Source organism: Nyctereutes procyonoides, unplaced genomic scaffold (genome assembly GCF_905146905.1).
Source record: "Nyctereutes procyonoides isolate TBG_1078 unplaced genomic scaffold, NYPRO_anot_genome, whole genome shotgun sequence".
Classification (NCBI taxonomy): Eukaryota; Metazoa; Chordata; class Mammalia; order Carnivora; family Canidae; genus Nyctereutes; species Nyctereutes procyonoides.
In genome coordinates, this window is record NW_026575139.1 from 1,473,436 (window position 1) to 1,498,377 (window position 24,942).

At 53.8% G+C, this 24,942-nt stretch overlaps 1 protein-coding gene and 1 long non-coding RNA gene across 2 annotated transcripts; one reads left to right on the top strand and one right to left on the bottom strand.

The window, feature by feature from the left end:
- Positions 1–11,006: 11,006 nt before the first annotated feature.
- Positions 11,007–15,144, bottom strand: LOC129496247 (uncharacterized). Its single transcript, XR_008661697.1, has 3 exons — positions 15,061–15,144; positions 13,936–14,089; positions 11,007–12,163 (listed from the first exon to the last, which is right to left on the bottom strand). It is a non-coding gene; the product is annotated as an uncharacterized LOC129496247 (long non-coding RNA).
- A 246-nt stretch (positions 15,145–15,390) lies between these two features.
- Positions 15,391–16,692, top strand: LOC129496166 (ras-related protein Rap-2a-like). Its single transcript, XM_055304206.1, has one exon. The coding sequence runs from the start codon at positions 15,458–15,460 to the stop codon at positions 16,058–16,060; it is 603 nt and encodes a 200-aa protein (XP_055160181.1). The 5' UTR covers positions 15,391–15,457; the 3' UTR covers positions 16,061–16,692.
- The last annotated feature ends 8,250 nt before the right edge of the window (positions 16,693–24,942 follow it).

Here is a 24,942-nt window from a genome sequence, read left to right on the forward strand (position 1 = left end):
TGGTGCTCATTCACTGGGGGGCTGGCCTTGCAGGGGCCCCCGGTCTGGAAAGATGGGATCTTGGCCCTGCCTCTGTCATTGGGGCCAGGCTGGAGCCATGCCCCCCCCACCCCCGCCGGGTTCCTCTGGCATTCGGGCCGGGATGTCCACTGGTCTCAGGGGCTCTCTCTGGAGCCCCTTTCTGGTCGCTGGCAGTCCTGCCTAGGAAGCTGTCCCTACATGTGCCTCCCCTCCTTCGCCCGCACCCTGCCCCTCCTGGCCCTGCTCCGGGGCACCCCTCACGAGTCCTCACCTGGGTGTCTGCCCAGAGACTCTGTGCTCCGTGCCGGGGGCCCTGAGCTGCTTCCTCCCCAAGCACACCCTCCAGAGACCAGTCCTGTGTGGTGTTGTCACCCTGTGGGCACTCTGAGAGGCTTGAGAGACTCAAGCTGTCCCTGGACCCAGCCACCAGGGTGGACCCCAGCCAGCCTGGCACCTCCCCACGGACCCCCAGACTCCCAGCCCCGGCCCCTCCTGGCTGGGGGCACCTCTCTGTCCTGGGAGAAGGATGGTTGTGATCTTCTAGCTCCAATGGGAGGGGCTCTGAGCGTCTGTCTAGCCCCCATTCCTGGGCCTGCTCCCCAAGGGGACAGGGCCTCACCTGGGGCAGGTGCTCATGCAGGTGGGCAGGAGTGGCATGCGGGCACCGAGCTGCAAGGACAGTGGGGTGAGGGCTCCCCTGAATTCTGAGGTCTCCGCCCCTCCCTGCTGGGTCTTCCTGGCTCCTGCCCCTTCCTCCTATCTGTGACCCCGAGTGACCACCTCCACTGAGCCTCAGTCTCCCCATCTGAAGTCACAGGGTGGGCTGGTCAGAGGACCCAGGAGCTCTCCTCTCCCAGGAGCAGCTGGAGGATCACCCGTAGAGGGGTCAGACAAGCCTCTGCCTCCCCTTGCTGCCCAGCCGGTGCCCAGGTGCCCCAAGATCGCCCCTCTGCCCTCTGACCTGCCCCCTGCCTGCTCCGCGGGTAGGGCTCCCCTCTGTGGCACCCCTCCACCTGAAGGAGGCCACCACCCTCCCTGACTGAAGGCCTCCCTGGGCCAGCAACATATGCAGAGTTCTCGGCCTACAGCTCACTGAAGGCTGCCACTATGTCCCTGTCCCTGCCCATGGGCCACTGGGTACCCTCACCCCTGTGACCTGCAGAAGTCCCGGTCTCCCCTCCCCCATGCAGGGCCCCACCGGATCCTGCCTCCCACTAACATTGGGCACTGGGCCCCTGATGGCTACTCCAAGCCCTCACCTGACCCCTTCCTGCCCTCCCTAGAGCCCCAGGCCTGCCTCCACAGCTTCTGGATCTTCCCGCTGAGGCTGAGGTAGAGGGCATAGGCTCTGGTTGCTGGGGTGGTGGTGAGGCCCAGCAGGGGCGACCCGGGTGTAGCAGTGTGCTTTGTACCTCAATGCTCTGCTCGGACCCGGGGTGAAGTGACCTGAGACCTGACCTTGGGGCCTGGTCTAGCATCCCCTGCCAGGTGCTGTTGGGGGTGAGGTGGGGTCCCCCATGGTTCCCTCTGGAGCCTGGAGGCAGAGGGCCCCACCTAGACTCTTCTGGGGAGAATCCTGGGGCCAGCCTTTGAACACTTGTGCCCAGGCCGGGCCTGTGGAGAGGTGTCAAGGGCCAGGGCTGGTTGTGCTGAGAGCCTTAGGTGCTTTCAGGCAGGCAGGTGTGTCCTCAGGGACTAGGGGCCAGCCACCATGGCAGATGAGCTAAGGGGCCTGTGTGGCATGTAGACACGGGTCCTGGAGGTCGTGGGTGACCCCAAGTGAGGGATTCCCTCACCTAGGGAAGAGCTGGGTCGGTGCTGGAGCTGGCCCCAGCAAGTCAGAGTTAGGCTTGACCCAACGTCCACATAGCCCATCCTGGCCCAAGATGCGGACACTGAGGCCCAGGTGCCTGGTGTCCTGCTCACAGGCCCATCCCAGGACACTGCTGGGCCCTCCACCTCCCACCTCCACCCCGACTAACCTCGTGCTTTTTCCTGGCTGTTTGGGAGGCTCAGGAGGATGAGGTATCAGGGGAGCAACTGTTTTACCCAGGCTGGACGGCCTCCCGCTCCTCCCTGGCTGCCCACCTTCTGCATCTGGGGGCATAGAGGCCGCTTGTCTGGGCCCAGGCCGCCTGGCCTGGGAGACGCAGGCAGTGACCTGGCCTGTCCCCCTTCTCACCCTCCCGCTAAGTCTGGCTGGGAGTTCAGTCTGAACTTCCCGTGGGGGTGGCTCCTGGCGTGAGGCCCTGGGGCCCATGTCTGGGAGAGAAGGGGCCTCCCTAGGCCTGTGCTAGTCCTTGTCCCATCTGGCCACTGCCACCCCCTGGCTCTTTCCTGCCCCTCTTCCTTTCACCCCCCACATCTCGGGCCCTGCCCCAGTGTAGGCCTCTCCGCTCACCTGTCCACTCCTGTCCTCTCCCTGACTGCCCACCCCTGTGGCCTCGGGTGCGGCCAGCAGAGCAGCCCCTCTCTTCAGAGCAAACCAGCTCTTGTCCATCCTGGAAACTGCCTGTGGCTCCTTACGTCATGGGTGTTTTCCTGCCACCCCGTATGCCCTCTGCTCCCTCAGCCTCTTAAGCCCGGCTGTGATGAGCACCACCTCCTCCAGGAAGCCCTCTGCTTTGCCTCTCCCTCCCACCCTGCACCAGCCTCTCTCTGCTCGAACTAAGTGTCACCCCATCCCTCTCCTGTTCCTGGCCTTCATCTCCTTCTGCCTCTTGCTGGGCCACCCAGAGTCCCTGACTGCAGTTCTTGTGCTCAGGTCTCTGCACCTGCTGCTCTGCAAGGTGCTGCCTGTCACTGCACCCCCCCTCTTCCCTGAAAAGCCACACGTGTGAGGCAGGGGTGTGGGCAGTGGCTCTGACTCTCCTCCACAGCACAGGCAGGCCTTGGCATCAAGTTTCCCCCCAACACCCCCAGCTCGCAAGTGGTCCCTGGCATCAGGAGGGCCGGTGCTGAGTCTTGCCCCCACCCACTGGCCTCTCAGCACCCTGTGGACCCTTGCCTGGAGGGGCACTTCCAGGCTCCAGATGCCAGGGGCCCGCTGTGGATGCTGGTGGGCTCAGCGCTGGGGTAGGCAGGCATGGGCAAAGGTGGTGCAGCCAGGGGGCAGGAGAGACCCTCCAGAGGCCTCCTGAACTGAGACCCCAGCCCTGAGGGCTTGGGGCCAGGCCTCTGGGACCCCAACTGGGGGAGGGGGGTGGGGTGAGTTCCATTTGACACTTGCCTACTCTGAGCACCCGGGAGGCCCCGGACCCTTGCTGTCGGGTAGAAGCACCCGTGCACAGTCTCACCAGGTCCCCAGCTCTGCTGAATGATAGGCTGGGACCGAGGTGGAGACCAGCACCCCACAAGGGAGGCTCAGAGGCTGAGGGTGAGGGCAGCCCCGGGTAGAGCTTAGGCCCGCAGGTGAGTGCCAGCTCCCAGGTGTGGGTCTCCACTGCGCGGTGCCTGCAGGCAGAGCCAGACTCTCCTGGTAACCCAGAGAAAGGCCACCGGGCGGTGAGCTTCGGGGTAAGCTCAGGAAGCCTTGTTATCTGCAGGTCTTCCTGCTGACACTTAACACGCTCACTTTGAGGCGATCCCTTAGGTCCCAGGCTGCAGAGTAAGAACGGGAAAGAGGTTCCCCCGGGGAGGACACTCCTGCTCTGTCTTCATGGGTCACAGTGGCTGTGGTGTCCAGGACTCTAAGGATGTGTGACTGCCTTTGTCTTGCCAATATGTTCATTCATTTTTGATGAAATCAAGAAAAAGAGTGTAGGAGATGGATACAAATCTATAAACGTGCCTTAAAACCACTCAAAGCCACAGGAAGTGCTCTCAGGCCCGGGGCTGCCTGGGGAAGGCAATAGGACCATCTGAGGAATTCCCTAAGTGAGAAGATCCAAGGGGAGGTGACCCCAGTGGCAGAGGCCTTCAGGTCCTGCGGAGTCCTGGCAGGGGGTTAGTAGGGACCTGGCCCAGATGGCCCAGTCCGATGGGTGCTTCTGAGATGTGAAGGGCTCACGATCCTCTAGAGCAACACCGACCATTGTGATGGAAACCTCCGGCTCCTGTGTCTGCGTGGTCCCACGGCCACCCAAACCTGAGTGACTGGTAGGCTCCTTACAAAACTGGGGAGATTTTTGCTCTAATGCTCTTGAATCGTCGGAGCTTCTTCCAAGGAAAAGAGACGCGTGTGTGGCTCCTCCGGGTTTCCTCTCTGTCTGGAGAACACGGAACCACGTCCTGGCCTCGGGCTCTCAGGCTGTGCTTGCATCTCAGCCCCCCACTGCCCGGAGCTTGCTTGTCCCAAAGTCAAGGAAGAGAGCCCTGCAAAGGTTCCCTCAGCAGGATCTCTCCCTGGGATTTCCTAGGGGGCCGCTGGGCTACGTGGGAGCCTCAACCTCTCCTTGTTGGAAAGCGAGTGGGCTTGGAAGGCCCCTGACGGGTTTTGCATTCTCCGGCCTCCAGCTGAGCTCAGCGCCCTCGGGCACTGCCCTGTCCACCAGGAGGCCCAGGGCACGCCTGGCGGGTCACGGGTTCCACACCCTCAGTCCCTTTAGCAACTGTTGAGGACAATGGTCTGCAGGTGTGTCCTCCTGAGTCCAATGCGCCGGGTGGGGGGCTGCCCTGCCCACACCTTTAGGGACTTGCTCGCTCTGAAATACTGGTCTGTGGCCCCATCAAGCGTGTGCTTCACGCGTCGTGGGGCAAATTCAAACCTCCTGGCAGTTCTTCCAATGGCCTCTCCCAGGACGGCCGCTGATTGAATGCCTGAATGGATCCTGTTGTCCAGAAGATTCCATCCTCCTCCATTCTGACATTATGCGCTGTGGGAGGAGCTAAGGACACTGGGTCACTGTCGTCCACAGGGGGTTTCTGCTTCTCCCTCCCGGGTGAGTGTCTGTGCTTCAAACCCCAGATCCCACGTGGAATCTTGTGGAAGGAAATACTTGAGGAGCCTCCAATGCCTGCACCAGTCACCCAACCATGGTTTCCAGGGTCCTCTGTCAGCGCCACCAGCAGACCCAGGGGACTGAGCCAGGACCCCTTGGGTGGAGTCCAGAGACCCCCTGCTCTGCTCAAAGACCCTGAACTAGGGAGGCCTGAAGGACCAAACATGCTGAGCTGTGTTTGTTTTGTTGCTTGGTCAGGTGACTGGCCTCTCTGGCTGTCTGATGGGTGGTGGAACTGCTCCCACTTGTGGAAACTGGAATAAAAGCTCTGGGGATGGCTTCCTGTTCCTCCCCTGGGCTCTCCTCCTGTTTGGAGGAGGCTGTTCCCGGATCTCTGTCTCAGCCCCTTGTGTCTGGGGGGTCAGCGGGGATGCCCTCACTCTCACATCTCCTGTTGTTGTTGTTTTTTTTTAAGATTTTAATTTATTTATTCATGAGAGACACAGAGAAGTAGAGACACAAGCAGAGGGAGAAGCAGGCTCCCTGAGGGGAGCCCAATATGGGACTGGATCCCAGAACCCTGGGATCGCACCCTGAGCCAAAGGCAGACAGATGCTCAACCACTGAGCCACCCAGGGGCCCTCAGGTCTCCTGTTCTAATTCCAGTTCCTTTATCTGAGTCCATGGAGCCCAATGTCAGTCAGATTTGTTGTTCTTTCCAGGAATCAACTATAGGTTCAATAATGATATTTTCCCTATGATACCTTTTTTAAAAATATTTTATTCATTTATTCATGAGAGACACAGAGAGAGGCAGAGACACGGGCAGAGGGAGAAGCAGGCTGCACGCAGAGAGCCTGATGTGGGACTCGATCCCGGGTTGCCAGGATCACGCCCTGGGCTGAAGGCAGGCGCCAAACCGCTGAGCCACCCAGGCTGCCCTTCCCTATTATTTCTATGCTCTATCAGCTCCCCTCTGTATTTCCTTCCTTCTCCGGGCCTTGAATCTGTGTTTCTAGCTCCTGGAGTCGGTCAGGGAGCTGAGTCAGGGCTCCCGAGTGCTCACCCAGGGCTCTCAGCTCCTTCCTCTGCCCCTGGCCCTGCCTTCCCTGCACCCACACCCTCCTTCCTCTCTGCTGTGTTCTCATTGTCACTGGTCTAGAGTTACTTTCTAGCTTTCCCTGAGCAGCGGTGGGAGGGGCTAGAATCTTCCATGAGGGAGGGAACTAGGAGGTCTGGGGGACCCAGGAGCCCAGCCCCTGAAGACTATGGTGGGGTCTCTCCCAGGCCCTTCAGGGGCAGCTGATGGGAAGGCCCATGTGTGCATGGGTTGGGGGGGGCGGGCTCTGGAACAGATCCTGGGTTGAGAGGGGCTGCTGGGGTGGGGGGGATGGCAGGGGATGTGATCAGGAAAGGAGGAGGGGTGTTGGGACACAGAAGGGCCTTCCCTCTGGTCCTGGTGACAGGACTTTATCAAAGGACAAAGGGAGTGACCTGTCGTGATTCCTATTTGGAAAGCTCCCACGATGAAAGGGGGCTGGTGGGGCTCAGAGTGGAGGTGGGGTTCCAGGATCCCGGCTCAGGAGGGGGCACGAGACACTGGAGCCTCAGTCTGAAGCTCCCTGGCAGGTGGCCCCTTCATCTGCCCTTGAGATTTGGGTCCCCCCGGCGGGGATGGGGGTGGGCAGGCTTCAAGTGTGCTGCCCAGACAAGCCTGACTTTGAGCAAGGCCAGCCTGGTTCTAGCCACGCGAGTGCATCCTGAATGGCCAAGGAATCCCTACATTTCCTGGGAGCATTCTTGGGAGCAGGGACCCGATCAACTCCTGTGCCACAGCCAGAAGGGCCTCTCCTTGGAAGGGGGAGAGCCAGGGAGTCCTTGAGGGACCCCGGGTGGGGTGGGGTTTGGGCAGAGGCCCGTGAGAGAGGCTCAGGCCAGCAGCGGCCAGCTCTCCCCAGTGTGTGCTAGGGTGGGGAGGGAGAGCCCTCCCGGCAGAGATCTCCAGGGACCCGGGAGAGGAGGTACACACAGGGTCAGCCCAGCAGGTGGGCCGGGGAGCCCCGGTGGGTATCAGGGCCCAGCCTCCCTCGCTGCAGAGATGGGGGCACACCCCGGGGCACGTGCCCCTGGAGCCTGAGGCATTCCGGACTGGGACCTGCTTGTCAAGGCCTGGAGGGGGCACTGGGCAGGGACTCTTCCTGACAGCATCCCCAGCACTGCAGAGGCCCCAGGCCCCCTGCTCCGTCCCTGCTCCTGCGGGTGCGGAGGAACCCGTGTTCCTAGGACCCAGTGCCACACTGGGGCATGGAGGGGGTGATGCCTGTCTCCAGGTGCCGCCCAGAGGGACTCGCGTGTCCAGGCGCAGTGCGCTCGGGCTGGGTCAGGGCCGCCGCGCAGTGACCCGTGTCCCGCCCCACCTCGCGCGGGGGACGTGGCGGCGCCTCCCTCCGCCTCCCTCCGGAGGGCGGTCAGGGACACGCTCCACGGGCTGCAGGATCGCGGTGCCCAGGGGACCCGGGGCCGCCTCCGCGCCCGGCTGCGCCCCCGCCCGGCCCCCTCCTGCCCCGGGCCCCCCTCCCCGCCCGGCCCGGGAGCGCGGGCAGCTCGGCGGCGGGGGGAGCCGGGGCGGGCGCTGTCGGGGCAGGCGGGGCGCGGCTCCGGTCCCCTCCGCCCTCCAGGCCGCAGGTCGCGGCCCATCCGAGGACGGAGGCCCCGGGGCCCCGGCGTCTGCCTTCCGCGCCGCGTCTGCCCCGGCGGGGGCGCCTCATCCGCGGGGCGCGGCGCGGGCTGCAGGGGGCCCCGCGGGAGGGCTGGGGGACCCCGGGGCCCGCACCAGGGCCCCCTGGCCCGCCCCACCCCTGCGGCCTCGCCCGGGCTCCCCCTGCAGTGCTCCCTCCGAGGCTGGCAGGTGCCCGCGGCTCTGGGGAATCCGCGTGCGGGTGCCCCCCCCTTCCCCGGACCCCTGAAGGCCCCTGGGCCCGGGTCCTGCGGGCTCGCCGCCCTCCCACCTGCGGGCTCTCCCCTCGGAGCGGGCCCGCCGGGCTCCCCGGGAGCAGTGGGGGGAGCCCCCGGGGCCACCGAGGGGACGGCGGGCGGGGGGTCCGGAGAGCAAGCCGCCCCGCGCGGTCACTGCTCCCAGGGGCGCGTCCCGGGGTGGCTCCGCAGCACGCTTGCTGGGGGCTGGCTGCAGTGACCCGAGCTGACAGGCTGTGGGTACGCGGGGGTGGCCGCGAGACAGCCTTGCCGCCCGACCCCGCCCGGGGTGCCCAGGTGCCCTGGCCCCTGAGGGAGCGCAGGGGAGCCCCGCCTTCCAGCCGGGCTCCCCGGAGGCCGCAGCTGCTCGCCCATGCCCTCTGTTAGAATCGAGTCCCCGAGTCCCGGGAGACGGAGACGGCCAAGGGGGGCCCCGTGGGGAGGGTGCAGGTGTGCAGCTGGAGCCTGATGTCGGGGCGGCGGTCAGGAGGGCGGCTTGGTGAGCGGCCTCAGCGCCCAGCGGCCGGCAGCTGCCACCCCAGGGCCACCGGCTGAAGCCACAGCAGTATGTTGCCCTCACCCTGGTACCTTCAGGATTCTGCAAAAGCCAGTATTTTTTATTTAGTATCACATTTTTTCTCATGTCATTCATCTATTTTTTGTGTTTTAATATTAGTTCTTTTATGTGTTTTATCTACTAATCATGCTGCCTGAAAATGAGAGGGTTTATCAGCTCTGCTCATCATGGTTTATTCCTCATCTTTTCAGTACCTTTGGACCATGAGTTTGATCTGAGAGGAGGACAGGTAGCCTGAATGGATCCTTCTAGAGAAACTGCCATTTACTGCTGGTGGCATCCTCAAGGAACTACCAATCAGGCCATTTAATGTTCATTTTTCAGGTTGCTCTTTCCAGGACCCCAAGGGGATGTTCACTTTAAATCCAAACCTCCCTAAGGACCAGACCCTTGTACTAATCTTAGGGAAGATCTTTTCTTTTTGTCCTAGCTCAGGTACTGGGTGGGACAATTTCTTTCTCATCTCCTTTTGCTAACAGTTGGAAAACTCTCAAAATCACTCATTCACTGAGGATATGGCCCTTCTGGTATGCACAGTTCGTGTGGGGGCCTAGGCCTAACTGGGAAATTATACAGGCTCCAAGTCTTGTCTTCTATCTCCATGACACCCCAAAGCCTTGATGACCAAGACTGTGACTCTCCAGGGTGGCTGCCTGCCTTAGCCTCAGCTGGCAATTTGGTTTTCAGAAAGCAGCTTCTCTGTTTGGGGCTTTCCCTTTTTTCCAACACTGTAGTAATGCCAGAAATCGTTTCGTGATGATTCATTCAGAATTTCTAGTCTTCATTTTTCCCAGTTTATCTAACCTACCTGATGGCAGAAAGGGAGGGATCCCTGGGCTTTGCGATGACCGCATCCGCATTTGTCCACATTCATACTGGTTGGCAGAGACCGCCTGCATGTTTGCAGCATTTCCATTAGTTTTCAGAGGGTCCATTGTTTGCCACCCCCCACTTCCGCCCCCCTGGAGGTTTGCACAGTTGTTCTCCGCAGATGCCAGTGGCAGCTGCTTCTTCCCCAGGAATGCTGTTCCTCCTCTGTGCCTAGAGGTACTGGGATCCCAGTTCCTCCCAACTGAGTAGAGACCTGGAGGTCAGAGAGAGTCTCTTTGGCCTAGAGCTGAAGGCTCAGAGGGTAAAAGTCTCCTTAGCACTACAGGCTGAGATAATGAGACAGGCCAGAAGCCTGGGGGGTGAGGGACACAGTGAATATGGTGTGAGGTATGCTCCTGCAGTTCCTTGCCAGAAACCTCAAGGGCTGAGGCTCCCACTGGAGATGGACAGTGGATATACTGGTTTGCCTACCACTGGGCAGGTGAGTCCAAATGGAGGATTAAGGATTAGGAGGCTCTGTAGTGCTGCCCTCTAAAGCCATCTGCTCCAACACAGGCAACCGTGATAAGGTAATAATTGTATTTACATGTTCTTGAGTCCCTTTGCCAGATCCCTCAATTGTTCAGGTCTTGGGTAGGACTGCTGGTGTCATCGACTGGGCTCTCTCACACCCCTACATTAACCACTATCCTATACTATGCTATGCAGCCTTTTGGAGACAGCCAGGCTCAACGAGCAACTAGCAAATTTATTTCGTCACTATACTGAAAAAGGAATATACTGGGATAACTTAAGGTCTAATTCAGAAAGTCAACAAATACGATTAGTTCTGCTAGGATGCATCATACTGTTTCATAAAATTCGGGGTGCTTGCAAAGTTGCACAATAAAAACCACCTCTCTCATAGGGCAAACGGAGCTGGGGCAGGACACTCAAAATATTTCATCAGAGACATACTAAAAATAGGAACCTAAGACAAAGGGTAGCACACTTCTATAGGTGATAGTTTTAAAAAATACATTAATACCGTAATAAATGCAGCCCTTTATCTAAAAGGCCTGAAGCTTGCTTACAGCACAAACACGGGGGTGGGGTGGGGGTCACAGCTCGTGAGACACTGTGAGGTGATGGGAGAGAGCCTGCAGTGCAGCAGTCATGAGGTGCCTGGGAAGCTCGCGCGCGTGCGTGTGTGTGTGTGTGTGTGTGTGTGCATCCCCCACACACTTCAGTCCAGCTGATGCGGTTCTCTGTGTTTACCTTGTAAAGAAAGTCACACAAAATGCAAAATTCACATTATGCTCAAATGGTTCCATTATTCTTCAGTTGTGCTGGAAAAAATTCAGGTTTCCAACGGAGCATTCCAGCAGAGCTGTAGTTGCGGCGCGTCAGGCACACGGAGGCCCAGCCCTGAGCCTGTCTCTGCCCTCCTGGGAGTTACGCTGTGCAGAGGGAGACGATGAGCAAACAATTTCATATAGTTCCATAGGTGCCCCTCGTTCACATATTGCAAACTCACCCCCAGAGTGATGGTATCAGGTGGGGCCTTTGGGAGTGATAAGGCGAACCGCGTCTTTAGGAAGGACACTCCGAGAGCTCCTGTGCCCTTTCTGCCATGTGAGGACACAGCGAAACAACAGTTGTCTGTGAACCAGGAAGCAGGCCCTCACCAAGCTCTGAATCTGCCAGCACCTTGACCTTGGACTTCCTAGCTTCCAGAAGAAAGAGATAAATGTATTTTGTTTAAGCTCCCCAGTCTATGAGGCAGCAGGACAGTAAAGGATGGATTTGCGGTGGGTGGCACGGCGTAGCTTCCTGGGGGGCTGCTAGCAGAGTCCCACAGCCTAGGGGCGTAACTGGGACTCTACTGCGTCACAGTTCTGGAGGCCACAAGTCCCAGATCAAGGTGTCAGCAGGTTGGGTCCTTCTGTGGGCTGGGATGGAGCACCTGTTCCAGGACCCTCAGCCTTGGCTTCTGGGTTGCCAACATCTTTTTCACTGTCTAGCTTGTGGAAAGACCAGACTGATCTCTGACTTTATCTTCACATGGCATTCTCTCTCTGTGTATGCCTGTGTCCAAATTACCCCCTTTATTTAAAAAAATATATATTTTATTTATTTAGAGGCAGCATGAGTAGGGGAGGGGCAGAGGAAGAGGGAGAGGGAGAATTTTCAGCAGACACTCCTCGGAGCCCGGAGCCCAGAGTCTGACACAGGGCTCCAAATCACAGCCCTGAGATCATGACCTGAGCCGAAATCAAGTGCCAGAAGCTTCACTGACTGGGCCACCCAGGTGCCCCCAAATTACCACTTTTATAAGGACACAAGTTATATTGGATTAGGGGCTACCCTCCTCCAGTGGAACCTCAGCGTAACCAATTATATCTGCAACAACCCTATTTCCAAATAAGGTCCCATTCCAAGGTAGAGGGCTAGAAGTTCAACAAATGAATATAATTCCACCTTTAACGGTTGGTAAGGAAAAACACTTTTAAGTGACATTTGGGCAAAAGACCTAAATAAAACAAGGGAGTGAGCCACGTGGACGTCAGAGGAACAACATTCCAGGAGGAGTGCTTCACAGCTAATGTGAAGGTTGCGTGATGAAACACAGGCTGGCATGTTGAAGAAGCACTCAGGATCAGAATTAAAGGAGAAAAAAAAAACTATAAATGTATTGGAGACCAAGAAATCCCAGCAGACATTCCCAATACAAACTCTAAGGTATAAATAGATCAAAATTTTCTATTACGGTGAAGGATACCAGTTCGAGAACAAAAAGACACATCCTATTAGGGGTGCAAAGGCTTTTCTGTTCATCAGCAATGCAGAGGGATACCAGCTGTTACCTCCGGGGTTCAACGTCGATGTTTCTGGAGTCTAGCTAAAGCAATAAGAAAAGGAAATAAGCGATGTACTCATCACTGCAGATAATAGGCTCCTAAGCCGCCCTTCCCAAATGAGGCATTTCCAAACTATTAGGATGGAGTTGGCTGTCCTTTATGCCCTGTCCTGGTCTGCTCTGGGTCCACCGGCTTGCTGGCTGCGCAGGCCACCCCTGGACTCAGCTGCTCTGTGCACCCCCTGCCCTCCACTCGCAGCTCTCTGCTGCTGCTTGTGATGCTTCTGGAGCTCAACCTAGCTGGCACGTGAGTATGCCTAGGAGAGGGAGTTTGCAGGCAACCCTGGAGCAGTGAGGAATGGGTGCCAGGGGGCACCCGCGCCCCTCGCTACCGTGCACCGGTGGACGACGCTGAGGTGCGTGGCACACTGTTCCTGAGAGGTCACCTACAGCAGTGATAAGACAAAGATGCACCCTGGCTTGGATCTCCCCGCTTCCCTGTTTTTCCCTTCCAGGGTCCCCATTCCTCCGAGAACACTTCCAAAAATAAACCATTTGCCCACAAGACCATGTCCCATGTTATGGATTCTGCTTTTGGAAAGAACCTGAATTAAGAGAAGTGACCCCAAGAAGCAGACCTTCAGGGTGGGATTCTAAGGTGGATCCATGCCCTTCAGACCCCATTGTAAGGACCTTATTGCTGGTGGTGAGCCAACTGGTGGTGACCCTTGCCTGTGGCATGGTGGCTCACCAGGGGCCAGCTTACGATGTGGTACAGGTGGAAGGGGAAACATGGGTTCATGTGCTACAGGGGGATGAGCTGACTTTTGTTAATGGCTCTAAAAATACGAATGATAGACTCAGATTAGCCAACTATCAATGTAAGATATTCTTTTTATTCTTTAAAACAGATTTTATTTATTTGTTCATGAGACAGAGAGAGAGAGAGAGGCAGAGACACGCAGAGGGAGAAGCAGGCTCCCTGTGGGGACCCCGATGAGGGACACTATCCCAGGACCCCGGGATCATGAGCTGAGCCAAAGGCAGACACTCAACCACTGAGCCACTCAGGAGCCCCAATTTAAGATATTCTATGGAAGTCTGACACTTGCTGGTGACACTGGAGCCCCCCATCTCCTGCAGGCACAGGGGATCTGATGGTGAAAACCAAGCCAGATGTTGTTCCTTCTCTCTCCAGTCATGTTTAATCTACTGTTTAACCTATCAATGAATGTTTTATGTTAATTAAAATAGTAAATTATCATATTTTCTATTTCCAGAAGGTTTTTTTTTTCTTTTGGAGAAACTCTTTCAAATTACTTAACCATACTCTATAGTCTCTTATTCCTCGCTCGAAATTTTAAGCTTCTTTTTTATTTCCTGAAAAACGTGAAACATAATTATACATCTGATAATGCCATTGCCTGCTGTTTTCTGGACATGGTTTTATTGCCTGTGTTTCCAACACCTCTCAACTCAGAGTGTTTTTTACCTCGTGTGTTTTGCAACTTTTCAGCAATGAATCGCCTATATTCCCTCAACGGTTATCTGTGGGATATTGTTGAAATGTGGCTGGACTGTCTCTCTCTGTGTGTCTCTCATGAATAAATAAATAAAATCTTAAAAAAAAAAAAAAGAAAGAAATGTGGCTGGAACTCGCATTCCCCCAGGGAATATTTGCAGTTATCCTTTTTATTTTTTTATTTCTATTTTTTTCAGTTATCCTTTTTAAAAATGCATTTTTACTTTTGTTACTTTGCAGTCAGAATGTCTCATGAGATTTCTCTATTTAGAAATTAGAAATCACGGGGTACCTGGATGGCTCAGTCAGTGAAGCATTCAGCTCAGGTCATGATCCTGAGGTCCTGGGATTGACCCCCACATTGGGCTCCCTGGTCAGCAGGGAGCCTGCTTCTCCCTCTGCTCTTGCTCTCTCTCACATGTTCGGTCTCTCAAATGAATAAAAATCTTAAAAAAAAATAGAAATCAAGTTGTCTGTTGTGTTCCATGTATAACTAATACAGGTTAAGGATGCTCTGTGCACTGTTTACAGAAAAGCATGTTCTGTGACCACAAACACCAACGTGAAAGACGAATCCTGTTGTCACTTAAACTTCAAGCTCAGTCAGTGCTGGGGCCCTGTCCCCCAGCAGGGCTGCACCAGAATGACCGGTCAGGGTCAGTGGCGCCCCCACATAGGGAAAGTGTAGAACCTCCACTTTCAGCCCCGCCTGAAGGTCCCCCTGAAGTCCTAAGGCTCAGCTTGTGCCTCAGGCATAAGGTGGGTGGAGTTGACTCTGTAGATCCCAGGACTTTCTACTCAGCCCCGGCTGCCCCACACCCAGCCTTCTCCTCTGAGATCAAGAAATAGCTAGAAGCTTGTGTAGTTGTAGAGTAGAAGGCAGAGAGAGAGAGAGAGAGAGAGAGAGGTGGCAGTGGGTCAGATCCGGAGAGTCCTCTACAACAGGGTGACCCCAAAGCCCTGTTGCCAGGGACTTACTGGTGGGTGGAGGGGTGCACACTTTCATTTTGAAAAATGTCCCGTTTGGGGTGGTGAGTTGTGTTCTGCTCTTAGGTCTGGAGGGCATGATGGAAAGCCAGGGAAGGTCGGAGCCAGGGAGTAGAGTGTGATTTACATTTTACGAAGTTCATCTGGGCCTTGCTCAACGACCAAGGGGCCTGGGGAGGGGGGCAGCGTAAAAGGGGGGCCGCGCGGTACCCCAGGCACAGACGCGGGCCAGGAGGCCCTCGGGCCCTCGGTCTGGAGCTCGCTCGCAAGCCCCTCCTTCTCTGGGGTCCTCCCTGTCTGGAGAGGGGCCCCCGCCTGCGCCGGGCCTGACCCAAACCGAGGCCAGCCTGGCTTCCTGCCGCGGGGCCGCCTTTGGGATGGTGGAGAAATCCCTGCAGTTCCCGGGTAGACGTGGAAGGGATCAGGTTACCTTCTGGTCTCGCGGAGAGAAGGGGCTCTTCTTGGAAGGGGGGGCGCAGAGGGCAGGGGCTGTCGGGGGAGCCCCGGCGGGTCGCCCGTGGGGCGGGGGGGAGCGCGCGGGGCCCGGCTGCCGGGGGACCCTCCGGGAGCGAGGGCCGGGGAAGGGGGAGGCCCGGGCCGGGGAGCGGCTGCGGGGGGCGGCGCCAGCACGCCCGGGGCCGGGGCGGGGCGGACGCCCGGGTGGAGAGCGGGGCGGAGGGCGCGCGGGGCCCACCCCCCGGCCCCCCCCGCCCCGCGCGCCCCTCCCCTCCTCCCGCCCCTTCCCCGCGCCCCTCCCCCGGCCCCCGCCTCCGCGCGCCATTCCTCGGCGTCCTCCGGCCGCGCGCCCCGCCAGCCGCGTCTCGGCCATGGCGGGCCCGGGGCCGCGACCCGCCAAGGGCTACCGGGTGGTGCTGCTCGGGAGCGTGGCCGTGGGCAAGACGGCGCTGGCCACGCAGTTCGCGTGCGGCAGCTTCCCCGAGCAGTGCGAGCCGTCGGTGGAGGAGCTGTTCAGCAAGGTGATCGAGGTGAACGCGGCGCCCGCGCTGCTGGAGATCGTGGACACGGTGGGCGCCGAGCACCTGGTCACGCTCAAGGACCTGTACATCAAGAACAGCGACGGCTTCGTGGTGCTCTACAGCGTGTGCAGCGAGGCCTCGTTCGAGGCGGTGCGGCCGCTGCGGGAGCGCATGGGCCGCCTGCGGGGCCCCAAGGCCGTGCCGCTCGTGCTGGTGGGCACCAAGGCCGACCTGGACGCCGAGCGCCAGGTGCTGACGGCGCGGGGCCGCGCGCTGGCCCGCGAGTGGCGGTGCCCGTTCCTGGAGGTCACGGCCAAGAGCAAACTGATGGTGGACCAGGTGTTCACGCAGGTGGTGCGCGAGATGGAGGCGCTGGCCCCGCCCGAGGAGGAGGCCCCGGCCGCCCCCCCCAACGCCCAGGATACGTGGCCGTCCGAAAGGTTCATCGGCTAAGGCGCCGCGGCTCCTGGTCGGCACGTCCGCGCCCTCCTGGTTTCTGACGCTCAGCCTGCCTGCCCCGCTTCGTGCAGAAAGTCCTGCGGCCGGAGACGCGTGGCTGCTTCCGCGTCGCAGCTGCGGCCCGCGCTTCGGACTGTTTGCAGAGCCTCTTAAGTGCCGGGCGAAAACCTGGCCCCTCGGCTTCCCCCGTACGGCGCTATAGGACGCCCCCAGGCGAGATCTGACTCCTGCGTGGAGACCGCACCACCCTTTTCTCCAAATGGGACCTGTCCCGGGACCCCCTGCTCCCCCGTGTGATAAGGAATGCTTTCATGCAGGTGTCATCCGGCCTCTGAAGGGGGTTGGGGACCCCGAACTAAAGACTCTGAGCTTCGGATCCCATGAGGTTTTGGTGTGTTTCCCTGTGCTTTGCAGCCTCGAAGTGAGCAGTCATATTTTCCCCTCTGCGTACTTCTAAATATAGTTATGACACACGCAGCGTTGGTTTGAAAGGGATATTGTATACCCTGGGAGGGAGGCCCCGACTGCTCCCGCAGAGGTCGCCCAGCCCGGCCTCCCCTCTCTAACTGACATCCAGGCGACTATGCATCTGTAAATTGAGTGAAAATAAAGTGATTTGAAAAGGTGGTGGTTTGACATGCTCGTCTTTCTGCGGCGTAGGGCTGCAGCTCCGAGGGTTTGCAGGCGCCGTCTCTGCTCTCTAGTTACTTGACCCGAGGGGAAAGGGCCGCGTCTGGTGTGTGTTTCTGGTTCCCAGAGTAGGATATTTTGCTGATACCTGCGTGGTTCGCAGGGACATGGGGACCGAAGTAGAAGCCAACCGTGGGAGAAGCCCTTGGCATAGTTTTCACATAACAAGGCCAGAAACTTCAGATCACCATTGTTTCATGATTTTAAGAAATGTCTCCGATAGGAGTTGCGCGGGCCTATTTTCACCAGTAAACGATTCTGTCTCACCCGCTACAACAAATCTTTCAAATTTAGGAACGTAGCCTTGCCGCTTAGATACCTTCTGCAAGAAATAAGCAAGGAAAGAATTTAAAGAAATAAACAAGAGGGCAGCCCGGGTGGCTCAGCGGTTTAGCGCCTGCCTTTAGCCCAGGGCCTGATCCTGGAGACCCGAGATCGAGTCCCACATCGGGCTCCCTGCATGGAGCCTGCTTCTCCCTCTGCCTCTCTCTCTCTCTGTGTTTCTCATGAATAAATAAAATCTTAAAAAATTTTTTTAAATAAATAAATAAATAAATAAATAAATAAATATATAAATAAATAAATAAAAAGAACACTACAAACTATGCCCATGATTGGGAAAAGTTCATTTTGTTACAGGAAAATTATATGTAAAGTGACAGTTATGTGGCTCTGGGAGTCTAATTTATACCGTATATGATGTGTGAACAGAAGGTGGATTTTATTTTAACATAAAAAGTATAGGGGGATCCCTGGGTGGCGCAGCGGTTTGGCGCCTGCCTTTGGCCCAGGGCGCGATCCTGGAGACTCGGGATCGAATCCCACGTCGGGCTCCCTGTGCATGGAGCCTGCTTCTCCCTCTGCCTGTGTCTCTGCCTCTCTCTCTCTCTGTAGCTATCATAAAAAAAAAAAAAGTATATATGTATTTTAGAACCTGACAGTGCCTGGCCTGGGCCAGTTCACCAGGGGAGAGGGCTAGGCTGGGGGTCTCCTGTCTTTTCTCTTTTCCTCTCTCCCTGGGACTTTGCGGGGAGGGGGTGTTGGGAACTTACCTTTGGAGCCTTTAAGTCCATCTCACTCCCTCCCTCCTCTGACCCTCTGTGTTCTGCGGTCACTCCTCCCAGCAGTGTTTCCTCACACCCCCTTCCAGGACCATCTCTAAGGGGACATTTCCAACACATGGAGAAGGGGAGGGGGGCCTGCCGGCGCTTGGGGGTAGGGAGGACCTTCCTGGCCTCAGCTGCCTTTGTCTGCTGGAACAGGCAAAAACCCAAGACTGTTCCTGGACGAGGCTTTGGACTGTACAGAGAAAGCACGCAGGGCGTGAGCAGCATCCCATTCTCAGCCATGAAGCTGGGCCCCGAGGACTGCAAGTTGAGGGACTCCCCTGGCCCTGCCTGGCCTGCCTTTCTGACGCTCCACCTACCCACACTGAGGCCTCCTGGGATGTCTTGTGTCCCTGGATTCCTGTGCCTTTCGATAATAGGTTCAGTCCAGGAAAAAAATCACAAGTAGACATTGCTTCCTTTAGATTCTTCGGGCCACCTCAAGTCTTTCCACTCGGATCTATGATTTGGTTCAGAGCCAGGGTGTTCCTGGCTGACCTGTCAACGTGACAAATGGTCAGGCTCACGTGACCTCACGGATATACTTGAAGCAGTTCTCTGGGTGTGTATGCATGCACACACACGCACACACACACGTAAAATTCAAGACCTACACACTAAATTTTCTTCCTCTTCCTACAGATCTTCTAACTTAGGTATGTTACACACCAGTTGCCTGTAGTTCCTCTGAGTCAGGAGCGGCCCAGATAACTAAAGTGGATTTACAAGCAGCAAATGTCTCTGTTCGTTGGGTCAGGGTGCTGCGGTGCCTGGAAGTACTGTGCCCAGGGGGACCCAGCACATGGTGGGCTACCTCGTGAGCTTGCAGATGGCATTACGGGTGGCATTACGGGCTCAAGCCGTTCGTGGCTGGGCGCTGGGCTCTGTGCGCGCTCAGCATCGCCAGGGAATGTGAGCCGGTTTCCAAAGTGGTTGTAACCATCACAAACCCACATGCCTCTGATGCTCCAAATGCTCCACAGCTCAGAGTATGTGCAGATTCTTTTCTTGCCAAGGTGTTGTGGTTTCCATTTGTACTTTTCAGACTGCTGGTGATGTTGAGAATTCTTTCGGAGGGTTTCATGGCATTTGATTTCCTCTTCAGTGAGATGCCTGGTTCTTTTGTCAGCTTTTAAAATTGGGTGATCTATCCTTTTCTTCTCGGTTCTTGGAGGTTTTACTCAATCTGTGTGGTGGACACCCTCTGAGATGCATCCAGTGACACCCCTCCTGGCACTCCTGCCCTGGGGGCTCCCTCTCCTGGAGGGTGGACAGGACCTAGTGATTCTCTTCTATGGAATATAACAGGACAACAGCCTGGATGTCACTTCTGAGGTTAATCACTAAGCCCCCTGTCCTGATCAGCCTCTCTCAGAGCCCTTGTTCTATGAAAGGCCAGCTGGGTCCCACCCAGCAGCTGGCAGGGACCTGAGACTCCAGGGTGGAAGGGGGATCCTTTCCTTGATGAGCCTTGAGATGAGGGCAGCCCCTACCCACCCTCACCAAAGCCTGTGAGGGTACCTGAGCAGAGGCCCCAACTGAGCCCCCGAGTTGCCTGACCTACAGACACTAGGAGACGGAGAACATTTATTGTTTTACACCAATAAGTTTTAAGGTAATTTGTTATACAGCAACAGATACTACTACAGCGTCCTGGTGCCTGGGGTGGGGCACTGACAGGAAAATACGAAAAATGCCAGAGTGGCTTTAGATCGGACTGTGGGCAGAGCCAGGTGGGCTTCGGGGGAGTGTTAGGTGAGCACTGAAGCATCCTGGACAGGCCATTAGTGGACATTGGGGCTTTGAGGACACCACCAGGGAGAGTGCACAGGAAGTGAGGAACAGGAGGCAGAAGCGTGGCCACCTTGTCTTCCTGTGGCCTGCAGTGGGAGAAGACAGGCAGATTGAGGGAGCTGGGAAACAAAAATGAACCGGTGCTTGGTAGTTTTGAAAATTCACAGTTTCTCCAAGTGGCAAAAGATGCTAAAATTAAGAAATGACTTCCCAGGGGCTGTCAAATCCAGCAGAACTGGATTGGAATTGGAAATGAATCCAAGGCTGTGACTGTAAAGTTTTTTATCGAAGCCTCAGAAAGAGCAAAGGTGATACTCAGAGCACTATTCAGTAGCATGATGAGCCCATTACATAGATGAAGGTGCACCCCACAAATCATCTCCCCCAGAGACGGGGACTCCAGGAGGCCCCTATGTCGCCCCTCAGCCCTCCCAGGAGCCCCAGCTGGAGTGGGACTCACTCAAAGACCTTCGTGGTTGTGCCCTTTCACTAACGGAGTGAACCCAACTCTCAACCAGATTCATGGGTGTATCTTTTCTCTTAGGTAGTTAACCCCAAATCACAGGAGATCTGCAAAGTTTTTAAAAAAATTAAATCAGCAAAAACACTACCTACTTGGGCTAAGAAGAGGACAGAATCATTCAAAATGAAGAAAGACTTTGGATACCTCCATTCCCCACCCCACACAATTTTACTGGAAGGAAGCAGGCTGAGAAAACTGCTTGGTTGCAAACATGTGTTTTCATTTAATAAAAAGGGGGTGGCACTGGGTGGCACAGTCAGTTAAGCATCCAACTCTTGATCTCAAGGTCCTGGGATTGAGCCCAGCATTGGGCTCCGCACTCAGTGCAAAGTCTGCTTAAGACTCTCTCTCCTTCCCCTTCTGCCTCTCCTGCTCATGCTCTTTCTCTAAATTAAATAAATCAACCTTTTTTTTTTTTTAAAGGGATGGCTCAGAGGGCAGAATAAAGAGGTCAGGAGACAGAGCCCAAAGCAATGGAGGATCTGTTCCAGGACTTACGACCTAATCAAAGAATTTCTTGGCCAGGTTTCAGAATTGCTATGGACCAGTGACTCCTTTATGTTTCCCATTGCCGCCCTTTCTGGCCAGGAGTGTCTAGAGCAGTTACCCCGTGCCAGTTCTACCAATGTACATGGTGGCACACGTGGCATCAGAGGCAGCTAACCTGGATCTGCAGACTCAGAGAAATTCTATTTGAGGATCTGCACTAGAGGAGCCTTATCCTCACCTGGACTTGATTTAGATGGCAAGATTGTGAACTTTAAGATGATTAAACATGGAAGGTTATATTCCTCCATTTTATAATATTAAACTAAACTTGCATTCCTGAGATAAATTCCAATTGGCTGTTGTTTGTCATATATAAATATTTATACATTTGATGAGTTGGTTTTGCTAAGATTTTATTCCATATTTTTGCCTATGTGTTCATCAATGAGACTTGCCTATACACTTTTTCTTATACAGCCCTTTTTTGCATCTGGTATCAATATTAGGCTAACACACACACACACACACACACAAGTCTAGTGGAGGTGGAATGTTCTTTATATTCTCTGGGAGATTCTGTGTAATATTGGAATTATCTGCTCTTTCCACATTTGGTAGATATCGCTTGTAAAGGTATCATTTTGAAAAAAATTTAATGTCTTTAATTATAGGTTTTTTTTTTAATTATAGGTTTTTAATTTTCTTTTTTAAAAAGAATTTTAAAAAAGATTTCACTTATTCATTCATGAGAGACATACAGAGAGAAGCAGAGACACAGGCAGAGGGAGAAGCAGGCTCCCTGTGGGGAGCCCAACGTGGACCTTGATCTCAGGACTCCGGGATCATGACCTGAGTCAAAGGGAGATGCTCAACCACTGAGTCACCCAGGTGCCCTAGTTTTTAATTTTCTTTTTTTTTTTAAAGATTTTATTTATTTATTCATGAGAGTCACACACAGAGAGAGAGAGCCAAAGACAGGCAGAGCGAGAAGCAGGCTCTCTGCAGGGAGCCCAACGTGGGACTCGATCTCGGGTCTCCAGGATCATGCCCTGGGCTGAAGGCAGGCGGTATACCGCTGAGCTACCCAGGGATGCCCAGTTTTTAATTTTCTTAATTTAGTTTCCTAGTTTGTATTTTTCTGGGGATCCACACATCCTGTCTTTCCAAACAAATTGGTATTAGCTTCTCCATGACAACCTCTTTTTTTTTTAAAGATTTTATTTATTTATTCATGAGACACACACACACACACACACAGAGGCAGAGACACAGGCACAGGGAGAAGCAGGCTCCATCCAACATGGGACTCGATCCCCAGTCTCCAGGATCAGGCCCTGGGCCGAAGGCGACGCTAAACCACTAAGCCAGCCGGGCTGCCCTATGACAACCTCTTAAATAAGATTTTTGATAACTGTAGCATCTCTGGTTACATTCTCTGCTTTTTCTTAATATTGTTTATTTCTGCCCTTTCTCTACCTCCACCTCTGACTCACTCCACAATTCACAGAAAGAGACCTTGATGGAGTCTCAGAAATAGACCCAAAGAGGAGTGTAGTGTTCGGGATGCTCATGAAGAAATGCCTCTGGGAGCAAGACTGATGGAAGGAAGGACAGGGCAGCAGAAAGGCAGGAGGAGAAGCTGAGTTGCAGTGTAGCCCTAAGGATGGTCTCAACCAATCTCATGAGGATGTCTAAGACTAGAATGGCCCTTCGCCTGCTCTGAGTTGGGTCAAAACTCCTCCCGCAGATCACTCATCACATATGGGAAGTTCCCAGGGAAGGGCGTTGTATTGAGCAAGGCTGCTCTCTACAGCTGAGGTGGTCCCTAAAGGGGCTGACAGCTGAACTCTTGTCAACCAGCAGCCCTCCCAGCAGCTGGTTGAGGGAGAGTCTGGGCTACAGTCCAGCATGGCATTGGTGGAGTAAGTGCATCACATCTTTATTTCCCCTGGTCTGCTTGCAGTCTAGCTTACTCATGCCACAAAAGAGGCAAGCAAGAAAATATCCATGGCTGTTACAATCATGAGCCCATAGTTGATTTTTAAATTGTGATAAAGTCCACATAACACAAAGTTTACCATCTTAACCATTTTCAGTGTATAGTTGAGTAATATTCGGTATATTTACATTATTGTACAACCTATCCCCAGAACTTTTTCATTTATAAAACTGAACCCCTATATGTATTAAACAGGAGCCTCCCTCAGCCTTGGCACCCACCACTCCCGCTTCTGTCTCCCTGAATCTGACTACCCTAGGAACCTCACATAAGTGTAATCGCACAGTGTTGGTCTTTTTGTGACTGGCTTATTTAACTCAGCATAATGCCCTCACGTTTCATGCACATTGTAGCATATGTCAGAATTTTCCTTCTTTTTAAGGCTGAATATATCCCACTGTATGAATAAACCACATTAGGCTTATCCATTCACCTCTCCGTGAACACTTGGGTTGGTTCCACTTTCTGACTACTGTGAATAATACTGCTTTGGACACGGGTGTGCAAGTATCTCTTCAAGACCCTACCTTGGATATATACCTCATAGTGGAGTCACTGAATCATATGCTAATTCTATTTTTAATTTTTAAAGAATCACCATACAGTTTTCCACAGCGGCACATTTCCATCAACACTAGCAGTGCACAAGTATTCTGATTTTTCCACATCCTCACCACCACTTGCTAACTTTCTGTTTGTTTTCTCATAATAGCCATTCTAGTAGGTGTGAGACGACATCCCATTGTGATTTTTGTTTTCCATGATGATGAATGATGTTGAGCATCTTTTCATGTGCTCATTAGCAACTTATATCTCTTCTTTGGAGAAATGTCTATTCAAGCTCATTGTCCATTTTTAAATCAGATACTTTTTTTTGTTGTTAAGTTTTAGGAGTTCTCTATATATTCAGGATATTGATCTCTTAGCAGATCTATGATTTGCAAATATTTCCCACTCAGTAGGTTGCCTTATGATACATATACACTCTATATATAAATAATATTCAAAAAAATCTTAACATTGTGATGAAGCCCATTATCCAGTCTTTCTTTTGTTGCCTGTGCCTATGGCATTATATCCAAGTCATTACTAAATCCACAGTTGTAAAGATTTTGACCCATGAAAACATATGTTTCGTTATATTCTATTCCATGGTCTATGCTTGTCTTTATGACACTAACACATGTGTTTGAAATCAGGAAGTGTGTCTTCCAGCTTTGGTCATCCTTTTTAAAGATTGCTTTGGATATTTGGGATCCCTTGAGATTCCATACATATTTTAGGATGGGTTTTTCTATTTCTGCAAAAAATGCCATTGAGATTTTGATGGGAATTGCTTTGAGTTTTGCAGATAGCTTTGGGTAGTATTGACATCTTTACAATTTTAAATCTTCCCATCCATGAACATTGAATGTACTTCCATTTATTTTGTCTTCTTTCTTTCAGCAATGGTTTTACTCTTCATTGCACAAGTCTTTCACCTCCTTTGTTAAGTTCATTCCCAGTATTTTCTTCTTTTTGATGCTATTGCAAATGGGATTGTTTTCCTAATTTCCTTTTTGGATTGTTCATTATTAGTGTATAGAAATGTAATTTATTTTTTTCATTGATTTTTTTTATCCTGCAATGTTCTGAATTTATTGCTACTAACAAGTTTTTTTTTTAAGATTTTATTTATTTGTTCATGAGAGACACACAGAGAGAGCTGCAGAGACACAGGCAGAGGGAGAAGCAGGCTCCATGCAGGGAGCCGGACATGGGACTCGATCCCGGGTCTCCAGGATCACACCCTCGGCCAAAGGCAGGCGTGAAACCGCTGAGTCACCCAGGGATTCCCCCTAACAAGGGGTTTTAATGAAATCTTCGGGCTTTCTGCATTTAAGATCATGTCACTTGAGGATAAAGATAATTTTATTTCTTCTTTTCCGATTAGGATTTTTTTTTCTTGCCTAATTGTTCTGGCTCGGGCTTCCAGGACTATCATGAATAGAAGTGGTGAAAGCTTGTATTCTTACCTTCTTCCTCTCAGGAAAAGCTCTGTCTTTCATCACTGAGTATGATGTTCACTGTGGGCTCTTCATATGTCACTTCTGTTATATTTAGTTTCCTTCTATTCCTAGTTTGTTGAGCGTTTTTATCATGAAATGATATTGAATTTGTCAAGTAGTTATTTTTGCATCAAGTGAGGTGATCATGCAGGTTTTTTTCCTCTTCATTCTGTTGGCATGATGTATTACACTGATCGATTTCTGTATGATGAACCCCTCTTGCTTCC